Raw genomic sequence first — 22,720 nt, 5'->3', positions numbered from 1 at the left:
TGGCCCCATAGTATTTCCTTGGGATATTCAAAGGTTTTGCAACAAAAAAAGTTTCTGACTGGGAAACTGTCATGTTTCTCAACTGTTCCCAATGCAAAAACGCTAAATAACACCTTTCATTTGGCTCTGGATTTAGAAATAAAATTAAATAAGGACAAAAAATACTATTAAAATTGGAGGAGTCGGCAATTTAAATGAAAACAGATTTATTTTACTATTCAAGTTTCCCCAAAAGCCAGGTTTCTTTGGATTCTGTAGGTCTGAAAAGCAAGATCTCATTGCAAACAGAATTTCCAGCATCATAGAAAGGTGCCTGATTTTGTGTTTATTCAGTAATATCCACAGGCTTTAATGACAGTTTTTGGTAAACCTTAGGTGTTTCACTATTATGAGTCCTAGTCAACCAGTTCTCACACATCACATTATATATATCTCTAATACTATAATTTATAGCATATATATTCAATATTTTTGCATATGCATCTAATCAAAGAACTGAACCAAACGGGGTAGCTCTCATAAAACATCAGTCTTCAAAGAATTATGAGTAAGTTTTTGTGGTGAACAATTCATCACAAATTATCTACTCAGCTCTAATAATGAGTAATAAGCAAACTATTTCACTAGCAAATGTGACAATACACAACAAAGCTTGCTGTCTTTGGTCTTACAAATACTTGCTAGTTCATGGTCAGTGTTAAAGTTTTCAGGAGTTACAATAAATACTCAATTATAAACATCAGAAAGAATATAATGATTAAAGGTATTTCCTCTGGATCGTCAGTGGAGTTTTTTGCTATGTCTCAAGTCTCAAAAGCTCTCCTAAAACTCTGCAGTTATTTCCAAATTCTTTGATCCTGTGTTTCAAGACTATCCACACATATATCTACACACAGTAGCTGTATGTACTCCAGCTGGACTTCATGAGTTTGAGAGCAATACAATACCTAAAAGGCAGAAATTAAATCTCACACTTTTTTTGCTAGTTATAAAAAGCAACAAGAACTGTATTTGTCTTTACACCAGGTCAGTGTTCAACAAAGCAAATAGCTTAGTTTGACACTCATTTATAAAGTAGTAAATGATTCTTCAAATACTATTGTGTACATGCAGAAACCTTGGTTTATAAGGTATACAAATCCTTCTTGTTATGTCATTGTTTCTCCTTGCCAAAGCACGCTGATATTAAATGTTTTTTCTTAAAGAAACAGGAACAAAACTGCTTATTTTTAACACACAACAGAAAAAAGTCTGTTCTGCTATGAGACAATGGTCCTAATAAATTAACATACAGAGAATTAACAAACAGGATACACTATGCACTTCCATCATACTAAGTTTGACCAGCAGAAGAATCAGAATCTGAACTTTTTTTTCCTAATATGTCAATGTGAAAAAAACCACTCCACTTGGAGAGCTCAGAGTTATATAGTGCACAATGTGCAAATCAAGGATGGAATTCGGTTAAGTTTTGCAAAGTCAAATACCTCACCAATTTCAATGTAATGTATCTGCAGTTGGGACCAAACCTCAGAAAATTAATGTCTCCTGAAGTATAATGACTTAAAAGGGCAAAGACACGTAAAAGCAGAAAAATAAGGAAAATATACTGACTTGTTCCATTCAGGTCAACCATTAGACCACCTTGTACATGATCTTGAATAAGCTGTAAGGTCCTTTCAAATATTTCCCCAGCTCTTGCTTGCTCAACAGTGTATGGGTCCCTTGGGTATCGAAATAAGGCTAGCAAATCATTTGGAGAACGAGGACGACTGATAGATAATTTGGAAAAAAATAGTAAGTGTACACAGGAGTTACAAAACAACAACACTGCAAAAATCATATAAATGTTCAGCAATGTGAATAGTACATACCTTGATTACTCATCTCAAAATGGAAGGCAAACCAAGAAGAAAAAAATTCAATAAAATAATAAGAATTTAAATATTTAGTAGTAATTAAATACTTAGTAGCATTTTAATACACATTATCTCAGCAGAAGAACTGCTGCAGTGAACAGAGATCTCAGCAGGAGTGTATAAACAATAGGAATCCTTACATGTTAAACTGTAGGCATTCTCAGAACCAAAGAGACACTAATAATGTCTTTTAAGTAATAACATTGTTTCTTATTTAATAAATCTCCCATTATTTCTAGTACATACAAAATGAATTCTGACTCCTCAATACAGGAAAAAAAAAAAAAAAAAAAGGAGATACCTGTCAAACAGATGTGTACGTGTTGAATTTATTGCTCTATCAACAGTTGCAATTGCTTCCACAATTGACGTTTGTACAAAAGGGTCTCCATTTCGGCTGACATTAGGAACTAGAGAAAAAGGAATTCATATGTTATTGTAAAAATGGCCACACACAAAAACACTTCCATGAAACAGAGTCTAGACACGACATCATTTCAGTTCTACAAAGTAAACCCTTGTTTTTTAAATGTTAGTTCATCCAAATATAAAATTCTTAACCATGTTGCAATTCTATCAAGGCGTATTAAAGTAGAATAAAATTAATTTAAAAAAGAAGTTAACCTAAGCTTAGAAGTCATCTAGCTATAACTCAAAACCAATACCAAGATAAAGTTAAGATAAATACATACAGTGTTTAGCTGTCCTTTAATTAGACCTAAAATTTCAAATGCAGATTATCAAATAAAAATGAATTATTATTATTATTATTATTATTATTATTATTATTATTATTATTGGCTTTCTTCTGGTGTATTATCAGGTTTCAGGTGTTGGTATCAAGAGCCTGACCTATACCCACTGAAATCAATGCAGATTTTCCCTTTGATTTCAGCTAGCTCTGAATTAGTATTTAATTCTATGTAAGAACTTAAAGGGCTTACAGGAATGTGATACAAGTGGTACATAATGAACATAATTTACATAATTGAATGAACATAAATTAACATTGTTCTTCTCCTGATCTTAGTATTAAGCAACACAGATTAATTTTAAAGGACAGTAAATGTTTTGTTTTTTAATTTAGATCACTACTTTGTTGTCCGCTTTAAAATTATCTTTTTAATACTAGGTTAAAACTCACATGCCTAAATGCTATTTAACAACTGCACATAACACTGGAAATTCAGTAATGCATGGGCCTTTTTGTACTTTGTTGCAGCTGGATGTTTGTACAAACTATGTAGGACTAATAACCTTTCTTTCAGTCTAAACTAAGAACTACCAGATCCAGGGGCAACAGCTAACAATTTCCAGAGCATGTTTAGATTGGAGAAGTCACACAGGAAGAAGGGTAAAGTAGGGAAAAAGTCCAAAGCAAATATACTGGAATAAAATCAGCAGATGTACAAAATCATCTAACATAAAAACTTTTGTTTACAAGCTTTTCACTGCTTCTTTTTTTTTTCTCCTAGGCAACTTTTAATTACTCCTTCCTAAGTGGCAGCTTAAATTATGTCTACACGAGTTTCATAGTCTAGACCCACTTAATCAAACGTAACCATCTATACCATCAAATAAAACAGTCCCTGGAACTCTATAGCTGCAGATGAAGCCCCTTGCTGTGCCCTAAAGCCAGTCTCAGGCTTTTGGCAGTATATTCCCAGCATCCAGAATCAGCTGACCCTTTCCATACTGCTTGAGGGCAATAGTCTCTGATTTGTCCTAACTACCAATCGTCCTTGCTTGACAGCTTCATTTTCAACAGCAACCATACAGAAACACTATCAGATAAGCTACTTTTTTTAGGAAGAAATGTCATTTACAGGTTTAAAATTTTAATTTCAGTTGTTTCAGAGTAGTTGTGTGCCTTGTGACCTAAACAGTGCAAAACTGTGGTCTGTAGAAATCCAGTGTCTGGTTACCTTCCTCAGTGCTGTCTACATTAGACGTAAACTTGGTGTTTACTTGCAGGGCTATCTTTCTGATTAATGGTATACATGGGCTGAATTATAAACCTTAGTCAGATGTTAACTATTCTGTACTTGATTTATTGCTAGCAGTTCTTTTTTTTGCAGATTGATAAATGTTAGAAGTTAAAGCTCCTTCTAAGAGTCTCCCACAATAGTTGGTTTCTTTTTTTTTAATTTGGGCAGGAAGGGGGAATAACTTTTACAAAACAATGGGAAAGGACAGGAGAAAATGGCTAAAAAAAGCATCTTTAAAATATTATCCAACACAGCCAGCAAAACCTGTTCCGAGCTTCTATACACTTGCCTTTATTCGGTCTCAATCTTAGGACAGTGTTTTGGTTTAGAAACATTCATAAAACATTGCCCTGTTTAAAAGAAATTATGACATGCAAGTTTTTAGGCATTTCTGGCTACGTCATTAGAAATACTAACTACACAGCGATTAACCAATACTTATAATCTGTCCACTTGTCCTCCTTGTTTTTCTGACAGCCTCAGTTTTTAAAGCAGCCAAAGTGAAACACCATCTCATATCCTACTAGCTTAAAGGAGAAATTTCATTTATGGTTTCAGATGGAATGCAGATTAATTAAGTACAGTTTCACTAATTTTAAGTTTATTTATGCTACAGTATAGAAGAAATTACCCACATTACAATTATTTACTGCAAATCAGCAAATAAGCAGATTTGCAGTTTGCTGATTTCAGCAAATGAGAATGATCAATTTACACCCATTCTAAGTGAGTGAAACTCATTTCCACTGGTGTTTTATTTCAGCTCATGGTTTCATTTTTCAGCAGTCTTAGTGACTTGAGAACTAGCTAATCTTTCCTAAACAAAAATGGGTTTTTGCTATGCATCTCCAGAGTAGCCAGATTAACTTTTTCACAGACTTTCTTTCCTTTGCTGACTTCATATATGTAGATGGAAACTTATTACTGAATTATTCCTAGCTCTACAAGTTTTCTTTTCTGAATAATCTTTACAGATTAAAGAAATATTTTGCATAAAGGAAAGTGTAGATTAAAAGTCTACTAAGAGCAACCTAACACAGGTAACATATCATTTTATTGTTACTATGTGATTGATACCACAGCAAACAATACATTAGAAAAATCACTGATACATCTTTATCAATTTAGTAAACAAAATACAGAACCATCCCAAATAACACTGGGAAACAATATCCAATATATTGAACATATCTTCACATCAATCTTCAAAATACCATAGGAATTACTGTTCTGTACTAATTTTTCGAAGGTATAAAAATATTGTCTTATATTCTCCACTGAGAGACAGAAATCATACCATTTTCTTTAATTTTCCATCAGAATTGAACTGAAAAATCAGCAGTTTTAGTCAGTAAGTTAAAAAAAGTGCTATGTTCAAATGTAGCAAAGTTATTTCCTCAGCTTTTTTTGCTGCTTTACTGCTATTTATTACATAGTAATAATTGATAACTATTGTTTGCCATTATTGCTTTCAAATAATTAGAGCAAGATCAAATATTCTCTTTTTCTTTTTGTTTTCTCTTTTAGCTTCTTAAGATCTGTATGACTTTCCTGAACTGTTTTGCAATAGTTGCAGTGTAATTTTCAATGAAATGCTCTAAGTGTTCCTTTGAAGATGCCAGATGACTTTTGTTAAGTTATTTCTAAAAATTAGGCTGGGTGTTTGACTAGCAAATTATTAAAGCTCTAAATAATATCTCAATAAGAAAGCTGAAATATTAACTCGAGCCCAAAGCATAGCTGGTTTTGATGCTTAACACCTACAGATATTTTTATTATGACATCAACATCTTATTAAAATATGGGGAAATGAAAGAATCATGGGAGAAAAACAGAAATATTAACAAATAACTAATTTAGTATTTTGACAACTTCATCTTACACATTAGGCAATTAGGACCAAACTAATAATTAGGTCATACTCAGTCACATATCTTACCATTTACACTAAGCACCATACTAACAGAGGAGTATCCTATGGTGTTGCGGGCAACGCATTCATAGCGACCTTCATCGGCTGTGCCAACATCGCGAATGGTGAGAAATCCCTCCGGACTCACGTGAAACTTCCCACTCTCAGTCACCTGCACTCCATCCTGCATGAAAGCCCAAAGTTTACTTAAACAAAACACACTTGTTTTCATATCTGATCTTTGGTCATCGTTTCCTCTTACACTTTTAATTTTTTATTTTATATTTCTGTTTTGTACGCCAAGTTCACAGTCAGTCAGATTTAGATAAGCTTATACAGAAAAATCACATGTACTTCTAAATTCTACAGTGTATTTCTTTACTTCTAAAATTACTCATTATTACAAATCAAAGTATAGGCATTCACCACCTAAAATCTATGACCCAAAAATAAGATAGCACATATATATTTTGAGAACATACATATTTTATTTTTCTTAAAATTAACCAACTGAAATAGATCTCAAGAGCATTATGTGTATCAGTTCTCCATGTGCTACACATTTAGAAGCTATTTAAGGTTCATTAAATTTCTAATACTAATTCCAGAGAAGAATATAATCAGAAAAAATTGAATATCAATATTAGCAACTCATTAATTCACTGGTAACTCTGCTAATACTTTATAGTTTGATATAGCAATTATTACATCAATGGAAATCAAAGCCAGAAAGAGAGGTTACTGGAAAGTTATCAAAGCTTGTCCTGGTTGGTCTCAATCTGGCAGTAGCAAATGGCTCTAATACAGCATTTCTTAATAGTTTTCATCTATAATATCATTGAAAGTGTGAATACTAGTAGGATATTCACACAGAACTTCACTAAATACAGACATAAGGCATACATTATGGATTTTAGCTGGTCTGCATAATAATTTGTTTAACTACATATGTATATTTATCTATATAAAATTCAGGTTTATTATCTATATACATGCTCTGTATTAAATACTTACTGACTGGATTTCAGGTAATGTTTTCAGACACCATAGGAAGCAATAATTTGACAATGTGCACTTTCAATAATTAATTGTGAAGAGAAGGAAAGGCCACTGCCTTTCTGTAATAACTGAATATGTAGTACCTTATTCCATGTAATGACTGGCTCTGGCTCTCCTTGAGCGCTGCATGGGATCTGCACATTTGTGCCAACCTCCACTGTCATGTCACTGGGAACGCTGGCAAATACAGGAGTCACTAAAAAAGACAAATGATACACTGGTAAGTATGAAATATAACTTGTGCAAAAGACAGTCAAAAAATCAGTCAGCACTCTGTTTTTACCAGTTACTGAACATTTCCTTATCTATTACACAATTCTATCCGCATGCTTTTAGTTGCTTATAATTTTATTTTAGGGATTAAATTTCTTTCTCTCTCAAGAAACTAGCTTCCCATGGTGTGGATGTATATTCTTTGCTGGATAAAAACTGGCTGGCTGGATGGTCAGGCCCAGAGATAGTAATCAATGGAATTATATCCAATTGGTGGCCAGTCACAAGTGATATTCCTCGGAGCTCAGTTTTGGGGCCAGTCCTGTTAAATATTTTCATCAATAACCAGGATGAGAGGAACAAGTGCACCCTAAGCAAGACAACACCAAGTTGGGTGTGAGTGTTGATCTTCTGGAGAGTAGAAAGACTCTACAGAGGGAGCTGGATAGGCTGAATAGATGGGCTGAGGCCAACCGTATGAGGTACAGCAAGACCAAGAGCCAGGTGCTGCCCTTGGAACACAGTGAATCCCTGCAGTGCTGCAGGCTGGGGGCAAAGTGGCTGGAAAGCTGCCCTGTGGAAAAGGACCTGAGGGGCTGGTGACAGCAGCTGAACATGAGCCAGCCGTGCCCAGGTGGCCAAGAAGGCCAATGACATCCTGGCCTGTGTCAGCAGTAGTGTGGCCAGCAGGACCAGGGCAGAAATTGTCCCCCTGTACTCAGCACTGGTGACACCACACCTCAAGTTCTGTGTTCAGTTCTGGGCACTTCACTACATAAAAGCCATTGTGCTCCTGGAGCATGTCAAGACAAGGTCTGGTAACAAGAGACAGGAAAAGATGAAATGCCCTAAAGTTGTGCCAGAGATTTATATGAGACATAGAGAGAAAAAAATTGCATAGGAAGGGCTGTCAAGCACTGGAACAGACTGTCCAGGGATGTTTTAGAGTCATGATCTCTGGAAGTGTTCAAAAAATGTGTGCATATGGCACTCGACGACATGGTTTAATGGTGAACATGGTGGTAGTGCTACATGGACAGTTGGACTTATGAAAGGTCTTTTCCAACTTTAACAATTCTATGACCTTATTCATGATGTGTACTTCAGGATGATTTTAAAATACTCTTAACTTCTAGCATAATAGGCTAGTAGTCATCAAAACCACTTAAGTTCCATGAATTTAGAAAAATCTGAAAAATATTTCTGTTTATAGCTAAATCTGTACAAAGTCATCAGAATGATGACTTTGCATTAACTTCTGTCATCTTTTTTCTTGTTTTAATTTCTTTAAGTATCAAGAACTACAATTTCTTAGATGACAAAAGCAAAACCTTCCACAATTCATTCAGCTGAATCAGCCTGACTGGCTGAGGCACTGAGTCTTGACAGATCACCTACCTTCAAGACACCTTTGAGCCTTAGCCCTTAAAGCATCGAAAAATCACCTTCAGTTCTAAGGATAGAGCAGTTACCTAAATCCACTGTGAATAAAATGAATGTGTTTTTAAACTCTAATTTTCTTCAAGTCCAAATTGATGCCTGGCACTCAGATATCATCATGAGAAGCACCTACAAGATTATGAAGACATTAAGAAATTCTGTTTCTGCTGTAACACATACTGCTATGTTACTGATGTCATGATACTGATATTTAGGGGGGAGTAGGAGAGGGTGGAGGGATGTGCTTTTACAGAGAAGCATTTGGCTCCACTGCAGTCATTTATACTACTAACCAGATCTGGCCCTACTGTTAAACTTTACATAAATGGCTGTAAAGGACCAGAAACTAGTTTAAATAAGGCATCCAGAGGCAAGTGTCCAGCACTGGGAGGTAAGAGAGTCTGACTCTGTGGATGTGAGCTGAGTCATGCCAGCAAACAGACCTGGGCCATTAATCTGTAATCATTAACACTGATTTAACCACAATGACCAATGACTAGACATTCCTTAGATGAACAGTCCTTTTGTTAGAAGCCCAGAAGAAAAAAAAATCTCTTGCACAACTGAAAACAGCACAGCAAAAAATCTGTGGAGAGCTCCCAATTTCAGGCTACATATTCAGCCTTCAATCTTGTATTTACTGTCTTTTGGTGACTGCATTTTGCAACCTGAGTTGCACAAAAACTGTTTTATTAAACTTTATTCAAGTCCAGTGGAATTTAACACAGTTGGAAAGTTATAAAACTTTTTTAAACTGATACTTGTGTCATTTAATTTTAATCAACATTTTATATAGGTTAAAAAATCATCCTAATGTTGATAAATCTGTCTCCTGATACTACTTTTAATTAAGAAAAATCAACAGAATTTTTTCTGACAAACTTCTAAGCTCATTTGAACCCCTTTAACTGATATACAGTTTTAAACTAGGTCAGTAAAAAGCAATTATTTGAATTACATGTTTTATCTCCTTGAATTAAATTAAAAATCAAAGTATGTAAATAAATGATGAATGGCAATATGATAATAATTTATCCTAGAAGTAACTTGCTTAGAATTTAATTGAAAAAAAAAAAAAAGGCATAAAAATGGAGTTTAGGGTTGCTTGTGTTTTAGGACTTTCTTTTGTGTCAGTTTATTTTCAGTATAAGGTATGACTTTTTTATGTGGAGTTGCTTCTGTAAAATAAAGTGTTCTGTTTCTGGACATGAAACATTATGTTAATAACACCATTTAAGTAACATCATAGACCCTTATTGGAAACTCGAGTTTTCACAAAATAAAATATTTTCCAAAGCATAGGAGTACTGTCATCCTCAAAGCAAACCTCCACTTCTTACCACAACAACAAAAAAAAAGTAAATCAGATAAACCTCTTTCCCAGCAGACAGAATGTTTTAAAGGAATGATACCCTGCACAAATACTGGTAAATATCCAGACATGTTATTTATTGGAAACCACCTGGGATCTAAAAGGAGATGTACTCAGAAACAATCACACACGGTACTGTGTATTTTAGTGTAAGAATAAATTTTTCTTTTTTTTTTTTCTTTTTTTTTCTTCCCAGCAGCCGTACGTGGGCTGTACCTCTTGGCTGAACAGTCAGGTACACGATGATTCGCTGAGACCCAATGATGTTGACAGCTTGGCACTCGTACTGTCCCTGGTCATGCAGAGCAACCCTGGATATCCTCAGTGTCCCCGAGGATAGAACTAAGTGTCTTCTGTCAACAGACAACTGGCCTCCTGAAACACACAACAACATCATTTGCTCTTTATAGCAACAAAGTCCCTTTGTGTCAGAAAAACCAAAACCCAGAAGGTTTTAAATTTGATAAAACACTGGAAAATATTAAAGTTTCTTAAAAAAACCCCAAAACAAACAAGAAAAAAAGCTTGAAACCTTTACTTTTAAGAAGATAAACATGAAAGGCAAACAAATTTTATGTTGTCAGACAATCATAATTTTGATCTCTTCTCTGTTTGTGGTAGAAATAAGTATTTTCATTTAAGGAACATGCTGAAGCATCCAAATGAGAATGCATAAAAATACCAACATGTGTAACTGTTTATCTGATATTACTGCCATGTGTGTAAGACACAATTTATGTCATTTGCCTAGGCTTATATAATCCACAAAAAATACGCATGGCCCTGAAAAAAATGGAATATAAGAAAAATGAACACACATCAGTGTCTGTACCCTATCTTCCCTTTCTGGACATTTCATGTGGTTGGAACAGTCTAAGTAAAGGCAGAAACAGGGACATTATCAGCATCAAAATGATGAACAGTTTGTTAAGAACCTGCTTTATGTACCATAATTTAGAATTTCCTAGGAGTCATTTATCTGCTAGAGTTTTTTCACTTGAATTAACTGGAAATATCCCTACAATAAAACATCCACTACAGTATTTCCTCCTGCTGGATTTGGCTTAATGCCTTTAGAGCCATCACTTGATAAAACAGTCAGCAGAGTGCACCCTGTTGTTTCTGTCAATGCGCATTAAGCGACAGTGATGCTGGTACTCTGATGCCAGTTACAGGCTGGACTATTCTGGCTTCTGAAGAGAGCACATCCCACCTAATTTCAGACCTCTAGTTACTGACAGCCATCTCCATTTCTTCTGCAGTACAACAGCAATGATACATACTGCTACATGTAATTTGCCTCATGTTAAGCATTTATTATTAGGAATCTGTTATGGACACATATAATTTAGTGACTCTTTTTTACCTAATAATAAAAAATTCTTGGGCAGCTTGCTCCTGTGGACACCTTGTCTTTCCCAGCTAAAGGAGAAAGAGATGAACTCTGTTTCCTTCAGAGACTGAAGCATCTAAACAAATACGTACAGTTCCTTTCAATAAAGAAATTATTCCAATATGACTGCTAAACTATCCTAGTAGTTTGAAAGTAAGGATGGAACACGCTTACCTCCTTTAGTCCAGGCAATAACAGGCTGGGGATAACCTTGTGCTTCACAAGGAAAGTCAACAGTTTGTCCCTCAATCACTGTTTTGTCTTGTGGAGTGACAGTAAACTGAGGTAGAGCTACAGAAGAGGAAATAAAACCATTAAAAAAAAAAGAAAAATGCATTATTAAATTACATACTATTTACTCTGTAAGCTGAAATAGCTCATACTGGTGGGAAGAGAGTTGCTAATGGAATTATATTATTATTGTGACCCCTTGAGAGAAGAGAGTTAAGGCAGCCACTTGAGCAAAAGGAACATCTCTCTCAAAACCTGGCCCCGATGTCAGTGAAGGCATGTGGGATCTACTGTCCTAGATCCAAAATAAGAGGTACAGTATGACTTCTAGAATCAGATTGATGCAAAGTCTTCCCTTGATTAAAAATACTATTTTCTCTTTCTCTCAAAACTTCCCAGTTAAATTCTGAAGAAAATGTAATGGACTCAAAACCTTCTTGAGCTTCTTGTTTTTTCCATGAAAAGAATGAGTGAAATGTGGGCCAGATTCTGTAGTAACACTGCGCACTACCAGTGTGAGAAGTATTTGGTCAGCTCTCAAAACACAGTTATCCACTGGTAAATAATAAATGAACAAACCACACAGACAAGTTGTTTTGTATAACTTTAGAACTCATTAAGAAGGCATTTGCAATCTTAACTGCTGGCCAACTAAAGATTTTTTTCATGAGAACAGAAGCAAACAAATTTAAAGGTTACTTAAAGTATTTTGGAAATAAAAGTTCCAGCACGAAAGTCTTTGCAAGAAGTATTATGTATACAAGAGACTTTTGATAGCTGATCTCAAATACTTTATAATCATACTACTGACATACAATATCAAAATTATTGCAAGAGAGTACTTTGACTTTTGCTTTGCAGAAAAGCTGTGCTAATGCCTCAGCTGGCAGAAAGATAGTTTCATCAAACTCAGGAGAAAATGTTTCCACATTCACTGAAGTATCTATAAAAGATAAGTGGCATAGATCTGTATTCAAAACTCTGCTTCTAGTTCTCTGGGCACAAATTCTAATCTCTAGCATTGCTGCTACAGAAAATATTTAATCATTCAAAAATTTGATACTGCATTTTTGTTCCTCCATGCAAACAAAATGTAAGACGTTAACATTTGAAAATATTAAACTTCTGATAACAATCAATGAAATGTAACTTTCAGGAAAACAGTATAGGATATCTTACTCTGTGAGAAACGTATAGCTACCTCCCTATGGACCACAACAGTGCAATTAGAAGTAAAAACTCATGTTTTTAGTTTGGCTCTGTCAACTCAGAAGAAAAGACAAATCCACACAGTTTCAAGTAATACGTCTCTCTTAGTTTAACTCTGTTTACCTTGGACTATGATGTATGCAGTTGCATGGATGTTATCTACGCTGTTAGTTGCAAAACAGGTGTACTCGCCACTGTCCTCCTGCTTCACATTTTGTATATAAAGCCCTCCTGATGGGGTTATTGTGACACGAGGGTCATTTGGTAGAGGGGTTCTGTCGCCTTTGGTCCAGGTAATTCGTGGCTGAGGGTGCCCAGTTGCACTGCACTCCAAGGTAACACTCTCTCCAACCAGCACTTCGGTATTTTGTGGGTGAATCACAAAACTTGGCCGGGCTGTGAGAAAACAGCAATGCCAAAATGCAGCTTTTAGCTCACACAACTCTAATTTAGACAAATATAGTCTATAACTGGGGGCAACGCGGGGGGAAGGGGTGTTGAGGGGTGAAGAAGGGGGATTAATAGCTGTGTTCCAATATATCTCTAATCTTGGAGCAAGGTCTGTCTTACTTTAAGTCTAATCTAACTGCAGATATCAACAGATTAAAATAAAAACTCAAAATTACTCTGACTCTTTTTTCTCAACTCTCATTAAGACAATTTTTGAACATTATGCTCTTTTATGCTGATTTTTACAAAGGTCTCTTCAGAGGCATAGACATGGGAACCCAAAACACAAACAGTCTAAAAATTGCTGTAAGTGCCAAAACTGATTAAGCTACATTTTAAGTAACTTTTCTCAAGTACATGGGTAATTTGCAGTGACATTCTAAGTTTACCTGATGCTGTGTGTCAAAACAAAATGTTCTCACAGCAAAGTCTGTGTTTAAAAACATTACAGTCCTGGACAGGAATTTAGTCCTTGCAAACATGAGACCTTGGCGAGACAAAGCTAAGAGGTTCTTGAGCAAGGATGGCTGCACAGGGTGTGCCGAAGCTTCCATGAGTGGCCTGTTCAGCAGCTTGTGGTTTTCAGCATCCAGAGAGAACGTTACTGCATTGAGCAATGCTGGAATGTAAACCCTCTTTTCCTAACCCTTCTACTGCCTATGAGATTATTATCAAATTGCATACTACAATAAACATACTAATTAATCAGCTGAATTGCATTTTTGTTCCAGGGATATTATAGCTTCATGATCTACTTCTTAAAGATGCCCAAGCCCAACAAATCTACACATCAAGCATCAAAGCATTTAATTTCTTAGTAATCTTATGATCAAAACAACTCTCTGTCTGAATGCAAAATTCAGACTTAACGTTCCTTACCTGGTGACTCAAAGTATCTAAGAGTAACTTCCTGAGTTTTTACTTCTCCAGCCACATTTTTTGCCATGCATTGGTAAATGCCTTGGTCTGTTTCTTGAGTATTCTGAATCATCAACGTGCCATCATCTAGCAAGTTTAGACGGGAATCTTCTTTCATACTGAGCTCATTACTGAAAAGAAAAAGGATCAAAAGGATCTAGCAAAAGGATCTGTTAGAGTTAAACCTTTAAATCACAAGTGCAGAAAACTGCTTAATAGTAAAAACTAGGAGATAAATTACCAAAAAAAACTTGTGGGGGAAAAAAGGTTGTTAAAAATAATGGAACTTTAAATTTTCTCCTAAAGAGAAGAAGAGGAAAAACAAACCATGAAACTATTTCATTTATGCAAGTAATGCATCTTCAAAATGAAAAGTTAAAATAATTTTATAACGAAAAGCTTACAGGGAAAGAACAGTGAACAAATACACATAACTGGTCTTTAAAAGGCTGTTCAAGCTGGCAAAACAATTAAAACTGTTTCCACTGGAAGTATGTCATGCAAGTTCAATATTCAAGATACTTTCTAGTAGGAGAGAGGTTAGTTGCTATAAAACCATCTTTGTGCCAACCTCTGCCTGGATTGTTCAAGGAGCAATAATGAACCTGATTATAATTTAATGGTTTAAAATATAAATTAAGCTCAGGTCTTTGGCTTAGGTCATGGATGAGTTTCTGTGATATAATTTAAGAAGTCTTATGGAGTTTTATTAAAGGAACTGTTTCTCAGTCCACCCCTCACTACATGATGAAGAAAGCAAGGATGAGATCACATCTCTTATGTACAAAATCCAGCCTACTGACCTATTCAACATACTGCTCAACAGGTTCATGGCTTTTGACTGAAATCTTGCCATATTCAACTACCTTGTGAAGAGCTTTGCTCTCATTCATGCAGCCAGGAAATGAGCCAGAGTCAATAATCCCTCATCCCAAGCTCAAGTTTCTTCTTAAAATTCATATGTGTATTCTGAATGTGTTTTCTTTGTATTACAAACACATGAGCCAGAGAAAATTTTAAAGACATAATTATACCATTCAAGTTCAAGGCTCTGCTCTTGACGTACTCCATAAATGCTGTACCTTTGCTGCACGAGCTGTTCTCACTGACATTAGCAGAAAGATATAGAACCAGGACTATAAATCATTCCATTTCATCAGCAACTAACCAACTAAAATGCATTATATAAATTGTATGGGAATTTATGTTCCAGGTCAGGTTGACCATTTGTATAAGAGCATTATTAAGCCAAAGTCTGATTTGCTGATGGTAAATTCATAGTTCATGTGTCCATTGTAAGATCACACCAGTTTACGGGGGTGATGTGCTGGCACAAGGCTAGTTCAGATGAGCTGTGCCCAGTGCAGCTGGAGGGAGCCAGGCTCTGGGCACAGCCTGAGCAGCCACTCTACAACAGGCTGTCCCTTGGGCTGTTGAGAGATACCATCCTTTATAGAACCCTCCCTCATCTTCTAAGTGATGAGGGAAAGAGATGCAGCAGGTTGCCCAGACAACTTGTGCTATCTTTACCCTTACAGGCTTTTAAGACCCATCTGGATAAAACAACCTGGAATAATTCTGCTTTGAACAGAAAGCTGCACTGGAGACCTCTTCCAACCATGAAGACCTCCTCCAACCTGAATTACAATACAATCTTACAATAAAAAGACTTGCTTGCCCTCCATGTACTGGTTTGAGGAGGCTGGAAACAGATGACTCTCCTCTCCTGGGACACAGCTACATCTTGGAGGCAAGCTACTTCTGAGGAGCTAGGACTCCAGAAAGAGTTGTCTGAAACTTTAATTATACCCAGCCGCAGTCCTTTAAAAAAATATCTTTCTGCTCTGCCCCAAAACATAAGCAAATGCTAAGTAATCGGCAGACTGTACATGCAACATGTCCACAGTGGATTGCCTGGTACTTATATATAAATGATTTAGTATTACAGGTGTGAGCAGCTCTGCAGGTATCCTACAGCTGAACATCCTCCAAATAGTACTAGAGCAGTAATACTTTTTAGTTATCAGCTCTTAAATATTTAGAATTACTGATAAAAAAGATATGGGCCATCATTACTTCATTTGTTTATTTTAATTACAGCATCTTTTTGCTGTAACTATTTCATATATTACCATATACGACACATGGACATGCACCCAGAAATGTACACACACAGAGGCAAATGTACCTACATCAAGTTTCTCTCTTCCTCTTTTAAACTTACTTGTTTCGAAGCCAGATAATTTCTGGTTTAGGATTGCCTTCAGCCCTGCAAGTGAAGTACACTGTATTCCCTGAGGTAACATCCACATCCTGAGGCTCTGATGTAATTCTTGGCCTCTCTATATCAACAATAAAACACACAAAGAACTCTTACTTATTTTGAAACTACTAAAAACTGGTAAATAAAAATAATTCTAAACACCTTGTAAAAAACTATTTTTCACAAATGTTATGACTTAAAGTATGTATACGCTTAGTCAGGATTAAATGCACTTTTCCCTGTGCGAAAGTGACTGTGGGATTTCTGACCTCCTTCATTGTTCCTCAGGACCTTTCAGCAGACTGGAAATAGATTGTGCAAATTTGTATCAGGTTCTAAAGCAGCTGTTTTATTTATTTGAACAGAGACTCAAATTGCCTATGAAGGAAAAACTAAAGCAGCAAGTGCCATTTAAAATAACTTCCTCTAGATAAGTATCAGTGCCTAACCTGCCTCACAGAACAATTTGTACAGCTTGCTTCCAGCAGTTTTCGTATTCAGGCTCCTTAGATGTGCAATGAGCTGGCAGGATGTCATATGCATTATTCTTGAACCAATTCTCTTTGTACCATCTTTCTCAAGAACCTTATGATCATAGTTCTCATGATCAGAATTATATCCAACACATAACCAAAAAGACAATTTACTTATTTTATGCCTTGGCTTCATTATGTGGGTGGGCAGCAAATGCCCACAGCTTGATGAGAAATCTGCATTTTGATGAGAGCACAAGAGGTGCTGGGCCAAGACCCAGGGTGCCCATGGGGCCAAGATCAGGCACCCTTAGGGTGAAGGAATAGAAACAGAAGGATTACAAAGGTGCTTGTCCATTAATCCTCAGTGGCAGAGGATTAGAGTGCCTGTGTAGGGCACTCCTATTAATTATAGCTGAGTAAAAAAAAAAAAATTCAGTGGCCCAACCCCAATTCCTACATTAACAAAAATGTTAAAGGCAAGAACCGTTTCATCAGGAACCATGTCATCAGGAGCAATTCAGTCAAGCTTCTTTCTTTCCTTTCCCTCATATAGACAGGAATAAATGACAACAAATAATATTAATGAAACCCCAGAGTTCCCAGTTGACAGTCCTGTTATGATCAAAAATGATATATAAAAGGGAAAGAGAAACTCCTTCAGGATAATCACCTTTAGTTCTTCAAGATAAAATTTCAAACATGGTTATATTGGTTTCATTAAAGTTAGGGAGAAGGGTAAAAGCAATCAACTCTGTCAGAAGCACACAGAACCAGAAAAGGAATACAGAGAGATTTCTAGAAATAACCAATAATAACCGGAGGTGGTCAGTGCTAATAAACAGAACAATAAATTCCAGCTCCCCAAATAAATATAGTTTAGGTACACGCAACCCATGAAGCAAGCCACCAGGAAGTAGCAAACTCACCACAGTTCAGTTCTTCTGGTGTTATTGTGGCCACTGATCTCCCCTGGATCCTCCGTGGGTACTCACAGGTAGCAGCTGCCTGAGCGTTCCCGGACTCCGCGTACGTCTTCAGCAGCTCCGCCAGCCACAGGATCTCGCAGTCGCAGTGAAGGGCGTTCGAGTCCAAACGCCTGCACAAAACAAGGAGCAGCCACAGCTCTGTTAGCAAGCCACAGCCATTCATTGCGGTCAACACAGCTCTGTAATGGAGCAATGCCTTTGTCTGTGAATACAGACAACAGCCATGTGCAATACAGGTGATGGTTATTTGCTTATAGGCGTTCTGGTAGGTTCAATTAGTAGAATGTGTATTATTTTTACGGCCCAAAGAACAATGTATATACATTATTTAGTCTATAAAACTATGATTACAAATAATCCCAATATAGAAAATAAACTTCAGTCAGAAACTAAAGAAAATAGATATAAAACAATGTTCTCAATCCATGCACATAAACAACTGGAGCACAGTTATGAAAAAAAAAATTAAAACAATTACACCATAAAAGACATTTGCAAGGAAGATAAATATTGCAAGAGAAGATACAGTCTAATTGGGTTCTTTAAGATTTTGTTAGTACAATAATAATTCAATTTACTTACAATCTCTTCATAGATTCTAAGTGACTAAATGTTCCAGGAGTCAAATGAGCTATTCTGTTGTTATGCAAAAACCTGTTAAAAACACAGAAATACGCATGTAATAGTTCAGATTTTGTGATGCATTCATTTCATTTACATACTTCTGGAAGGTTTTCAAGGGAAAGTAATCTAAGAAAAATTAAGAAAAAAAATTGAACCTGTTCAGCAACTCATTTTCTGCTATTTTTTAAGTGGCCTCCAAGGTGTATTGTGCATGTCTATATGGGTAAAAAGAAGCCACAAGTAATTTTAGGGAAGGGAGTTCATAAGTATTCAAATTAGAAATTAAAAAAACTAAAAAAGGTCCTAAATAAATTGTCTAGTTCTTCATTCATAACATTTATTTTAAGCCAAACATTGATCACAGGTCTCTGGGAAATAGTTTTGCAAGAGAAAAATAAACCACAGGAGATGCTCACTTCTGCATGCCTCTAAGGTCAGCCTCACCAAAATGTTTTTGGAAAAGGTATGTAGTAGTTACAGTAAAAAAAAATGGATTAAAAATAATCTATGGCAATGATAGAAATATTATTTTTTTAGTTTCAAACGCTTGATTTAATTCAAACAAGGAAGCAAGCTGTCTTCTGAATCTTACCCCAAGAAAAACAAACTTACAGCCTTTCAAGTTTTGGAAGATGAGTAAAGGATTCAGGTTCCAACGTTTCTATTTGATTAAAGTGCAGATACCTGAAAATATGTTAAAAAAAAAGAAAAATACTGAAACAATTTTCTTAATTGGTGAGATATTTTAAAGAATTTATTGTTTCCATACTCTTTACAGATCTAAAAGGGCATAGTGATGTAGCAGCTTTTTTTCTATTATCATCTGAATCTCATACTTGAATCTGAGAAATAAAAGACGTGACAAATGAAGAAGGGTTTGCAGATCACTATAGTGAGTGTGTGTGTACATATTTAAACAAAAAACCCCTAAACATTGCTTTGGAGATTTTGGAGATAATACTTTAAACACTTTTTTGCCAAGTCTGATGTTCATTGTATGCATGCTTGAAAAAATTAATTGAAAAAAGAAAATTATTATTTTTCTATAGGAAAATGTTAGAGGTTATTTAGAAAACACTTACAGCTTCCAGTACAATAACATTTTTCATAGGCAAATGTTTTCATTTCAGTGAGTGAAAATTTCAAAAGATGCTGAGAAATAACCTTCTCTAGTCCACGAACACTGGCATTTAAAGCTGTGAACACTCTCAAAACCAAATTTGTAATATAAACTCAAGTTTGACTAATTTGACTTTGGACAAAGGGCTTCCTAGCATTGGTTCTGTTTGATGCTCTCTTGATGCTTATGCAAGCTATTAGCATTACACAACAACAAATCTATAGAGCTGTTAATGCTGTAAAATCGAGAAAGTTAACATAACAAGACAATTAACCAGACTACTAATCTGTAACTGTTTGAAAATGGACTGCAAAGGCAGGATCCTGCCAGCACTGACTATTTTGTGGAGATACTCCTTAACCTTGCAGATGAAAAAACAAGATGCAATAGATAAGACCAGCACAAGGAACTGTGAAAATTATTTATAGACTTTAGATCCTGATTATATCCAAATGTACTCAAAACTCTTTGGTTTCCTATTTGACCTCTGACGAACCCAGGAACCTCTGGAGAATGTGCACATACAGAAATCACTACAGTCTGAAGAACAACAACGCCTGTCATTTAAAAACAGTGAGAACAACTCAGAGCTCAGTATCTTCTGAAACATCAATCCCTCAGCATGAAAAGGACAGGGACATGAGGATTTTCCTGTGCTGAGCCAGATGGTGGCTGCGCAGGGAGAAAAGCGGGAAGAAGTGGTGACTCTGGCCAAGCCCTTGCAGGGAGCCCTGGAAGGCGCGTGCAGAGGGAAGCCAGGCACATGCCTGGCAGCCTCCCAGGACAAGCACGAGCCAGCGAGCGATGCCAGGGAGCAGTGAATGGGGACCACAGAAAAAGCCAATAAATCAGCACGGGCGTGATCAAGCACATCAGAGTGTCAAGACTGCCTACTGCCAGTGCAAGGCGCGGCCACAGAGTATACTGAGCATAAAGCATACGGTCTTGTTAGCATGAAGAATTGGAAGAACCTTGCTGTGACTGCCAGCTTTCACTTCCCCTTTAAAAATACAGGGTGATTTCTTCTAAATTAAAATGAGAGATCTCAGAGGCAGATATTTCCTGCAAGGTTCATTCAGAATGAGAAGTGACCTCAGTGAGGAACAACTGGCAGGACAAGGACTGGGCATGGCTCATCATGAGGTGGGCAGGCACAGTTTGCCAGGAGCCACGGCTCTGCTCATCCATCGTCCAGAAGGAGCAGCATGTGGGAGGGGCCAAGGCAAGGTGGGGATCGCTGCAATGAAAGAGGACAAAGGGAGAAACCAGGCACAGCTATAGGATTTGTCACCTCTGAAGCAGCTTTCATTTTGGAAAAAAATTGCAAACACTACTTCTTTTGCAGGCAGCAGTGATTTTTGTCTTTTCAACTTTCTTAATTCTACTTGTATTTTTATGGCTTGTGAGCATCTTGCAAACACCTCTATATATTCCAAATGAATTAATCTTTAATTATTAAAATAATTAATCTTCTTTGGCATTGACAAGGCAAGATTTGTAGGCACCTCTTATTTGAAGAAAAAATAACATTGGTAAAAGCAGACACACTGAGGCACACAACCCCTTCTTCAGGGTCACAAATCAGGGTGAAATAAGAAAGGGAAAAAAATACCTCTCTCAGATGGTTTAAGTAGTGTATACATTGCAAAACTCAAAGCAGCAGCCCATAATGGCTGTTTAGTACTCAGGTGTTAGAATTTAGATTAGTAGGTATAGTACTTGCTATTAGAATTACAGATGTAATCAATAGGTGCCTGAAAAGTCACCTTGTTTTTCCAAACAGATTTAAAAAATATTTCTGTTATAAATCTTGCCTTGTTTACAAGCTCACATCACTGCAGATACAAACACAATAATTCAGCTGCTGATGAACATTATAACAGCTAAGTTTTCCCCATCAGGTATCACATTGTCTAAAGCAGCTCAAAAAAATCAAATAATGAAATCCAGCTGGAAAATACTCTTAATTGCTTCATAGTAGTTATATATAACTATACAAGTTATATATATATATACAAGTTACTTGGGTTTTGCAGGTCTTTAAATGATGACCTAAAAAAGTCCTGAGCAACTTACCACGCAATTTATTAACACAACAGGGTGTTAAGTATCTGGCCAAAATAATTTGTAATTCAAAATAAATAGATGCAGAAACCAGATTGCATTTTAGGTCTACAACAAAGACAATAAAAAATCCTTGGCATTATGACCTACACTTTAATCCTGTTTTATCACTTAGGTTTCTCACTTCTATAATTTACTTCTATGTACCACATTTAAGTTTTGTAAAGGTATATTTTAGTATTTTAATTAATATGGTAATTTCTTAGATTTAAAATTCACTTTAAAGGTAATCATATTCAGGAAATAGTCTCACATTGGCACATCTTTATAGTCACCTTTTATGTTCAGAATACAAAACACTAAAAATGGTGGCATCATGTAATAAATTAGAGATTAAAAAGACTTTCAGAATGAAAATTGAAAGAAAAGGCATGCAAGAGTGATTTTTAAATATCTACATGTCTTTCTTCTCTAAATCTAAACTCGCTATCAAGAAATTAACAGAAGAAAATACTTATGTTTGCCCTTTTGATTATCTGAAAGAGAATGAACAAACATCTATGTTCCAAATTTATCAAAGAGTTTTCCCTGCTCAGAGACAACAAGTAGCAGCCTTAAACCACAAGGAAAAGGATTTAAATGTATGTTGTGGTATTGATATAAAATATTGGAACAGGATACTTAAGGAGGTCATGGAATCCTCACTGAAGACTTTTAAAATAAAGCTAGACAAGTATCTGATTCCAATTTCTTGTCCCTAGCTGATCTTACAGTAGAATAATAAGTATATACTTCTCAAGGCCCCTGTCATACTTTGGGTTCATTTGTTTATTAATTAATTATTTTTCATTATTCCTTCCCACAGATAGTTTTAGCAGCAACTTTACACAGACTTCTCTGTGTTAAATGTGCATAACTGCTGATACAGAGTTATGCAAAAATCAGGCACTTGTAGTATAAAACAAGAAAATAAATAGCAACACTTCGAAAATACTCAAAACTGATCTGAGGTAAATAAACAACATAACAAATTGTATCACTATATGTTAGTTGAGGTTTTTGTCTATTAATTCCCCCTAAATA

At 35.9% G+C, this 22,720-nt stretch overlaps 1 protein-coding gene across 1 annotated transcript in view; it reads right to left on the bottom strand.

Annotated features, from left to right (window-relative positions):
- The window catches only part of PXDN (peroxidasin), an 84,232-nt gene that overhangs the window by 21,927 nt on the left and 39,585 nt on the right, over positions 1 to 22,720 (bottom strand). The window contains exons 5-16 of the mRNA XM_066314872.1: positions 19,066 to 19,137; positions 18,412 to 18,483; positions 17,770 to 17,939; positions 16,329 to 16,446; positions 14,066 to 14,235; positions 12,860 to 13,132; positions 11,471 to 11,587; positions 10,120 to 10,278; positions 6,962 to 7,074; positions 5,847 to 6,003; positions 2,221 to 2,329; positions 1,615 to 1,772 (exon numbers count right to left, since the gene is read on the bottom strand). Of these exons, the coding sequence (XP_066170969.1) occupies positions 1,615 to 1,772; positions 2,221 to 2,329; positions 5,847 to 6,003; positions 6,962 to 7,074; positions 10,120 to 10,278; positions 11,471 to 11,587; positions 12,860 to 13,132; positions 14,066 to 14,235; positions 16,329 to 16,446; positions 17,770 to 17,939; positions 18,412 to 18,483; positions 19,066 to 19,137 (1,688 nt within the window). The remainder of the gene's footprint in view (positions 1 to 1,614; positions 1,773 to 2,220; positions 2,330 to 5,846; positions 6,004 to 6,961; positions 7,075 to 10,119; positions 10,279 to 11,470; positions 11,588 to 12,859; positions 13,133 to 14,065; positions 14,236 to 16,328; positions 16,447 to 17,769; positions 17,940 to 18,411; positions 18,484 to 19,065; positions 19,138 to 22,720) is intronic.

This window comes from Sylvia atricapilla, chromosome 3 (assembly GCF_009819655.1).
Source record: "Sylvia atricapilla isolate bSylAtr1 chromosome 3, bSylAtr1.pri, whole genome shotgun sequence".
NCBI lineage: Eukaryota > Metazoa > Chordata > Aves > Passeriformes > Sylviidae > Sylvia > Sylvia atricapilla.
Note: the sequence above shows the minus strand (reverse complement) of the source record. Positions and strands in the feature narration are given on the sequence as shown.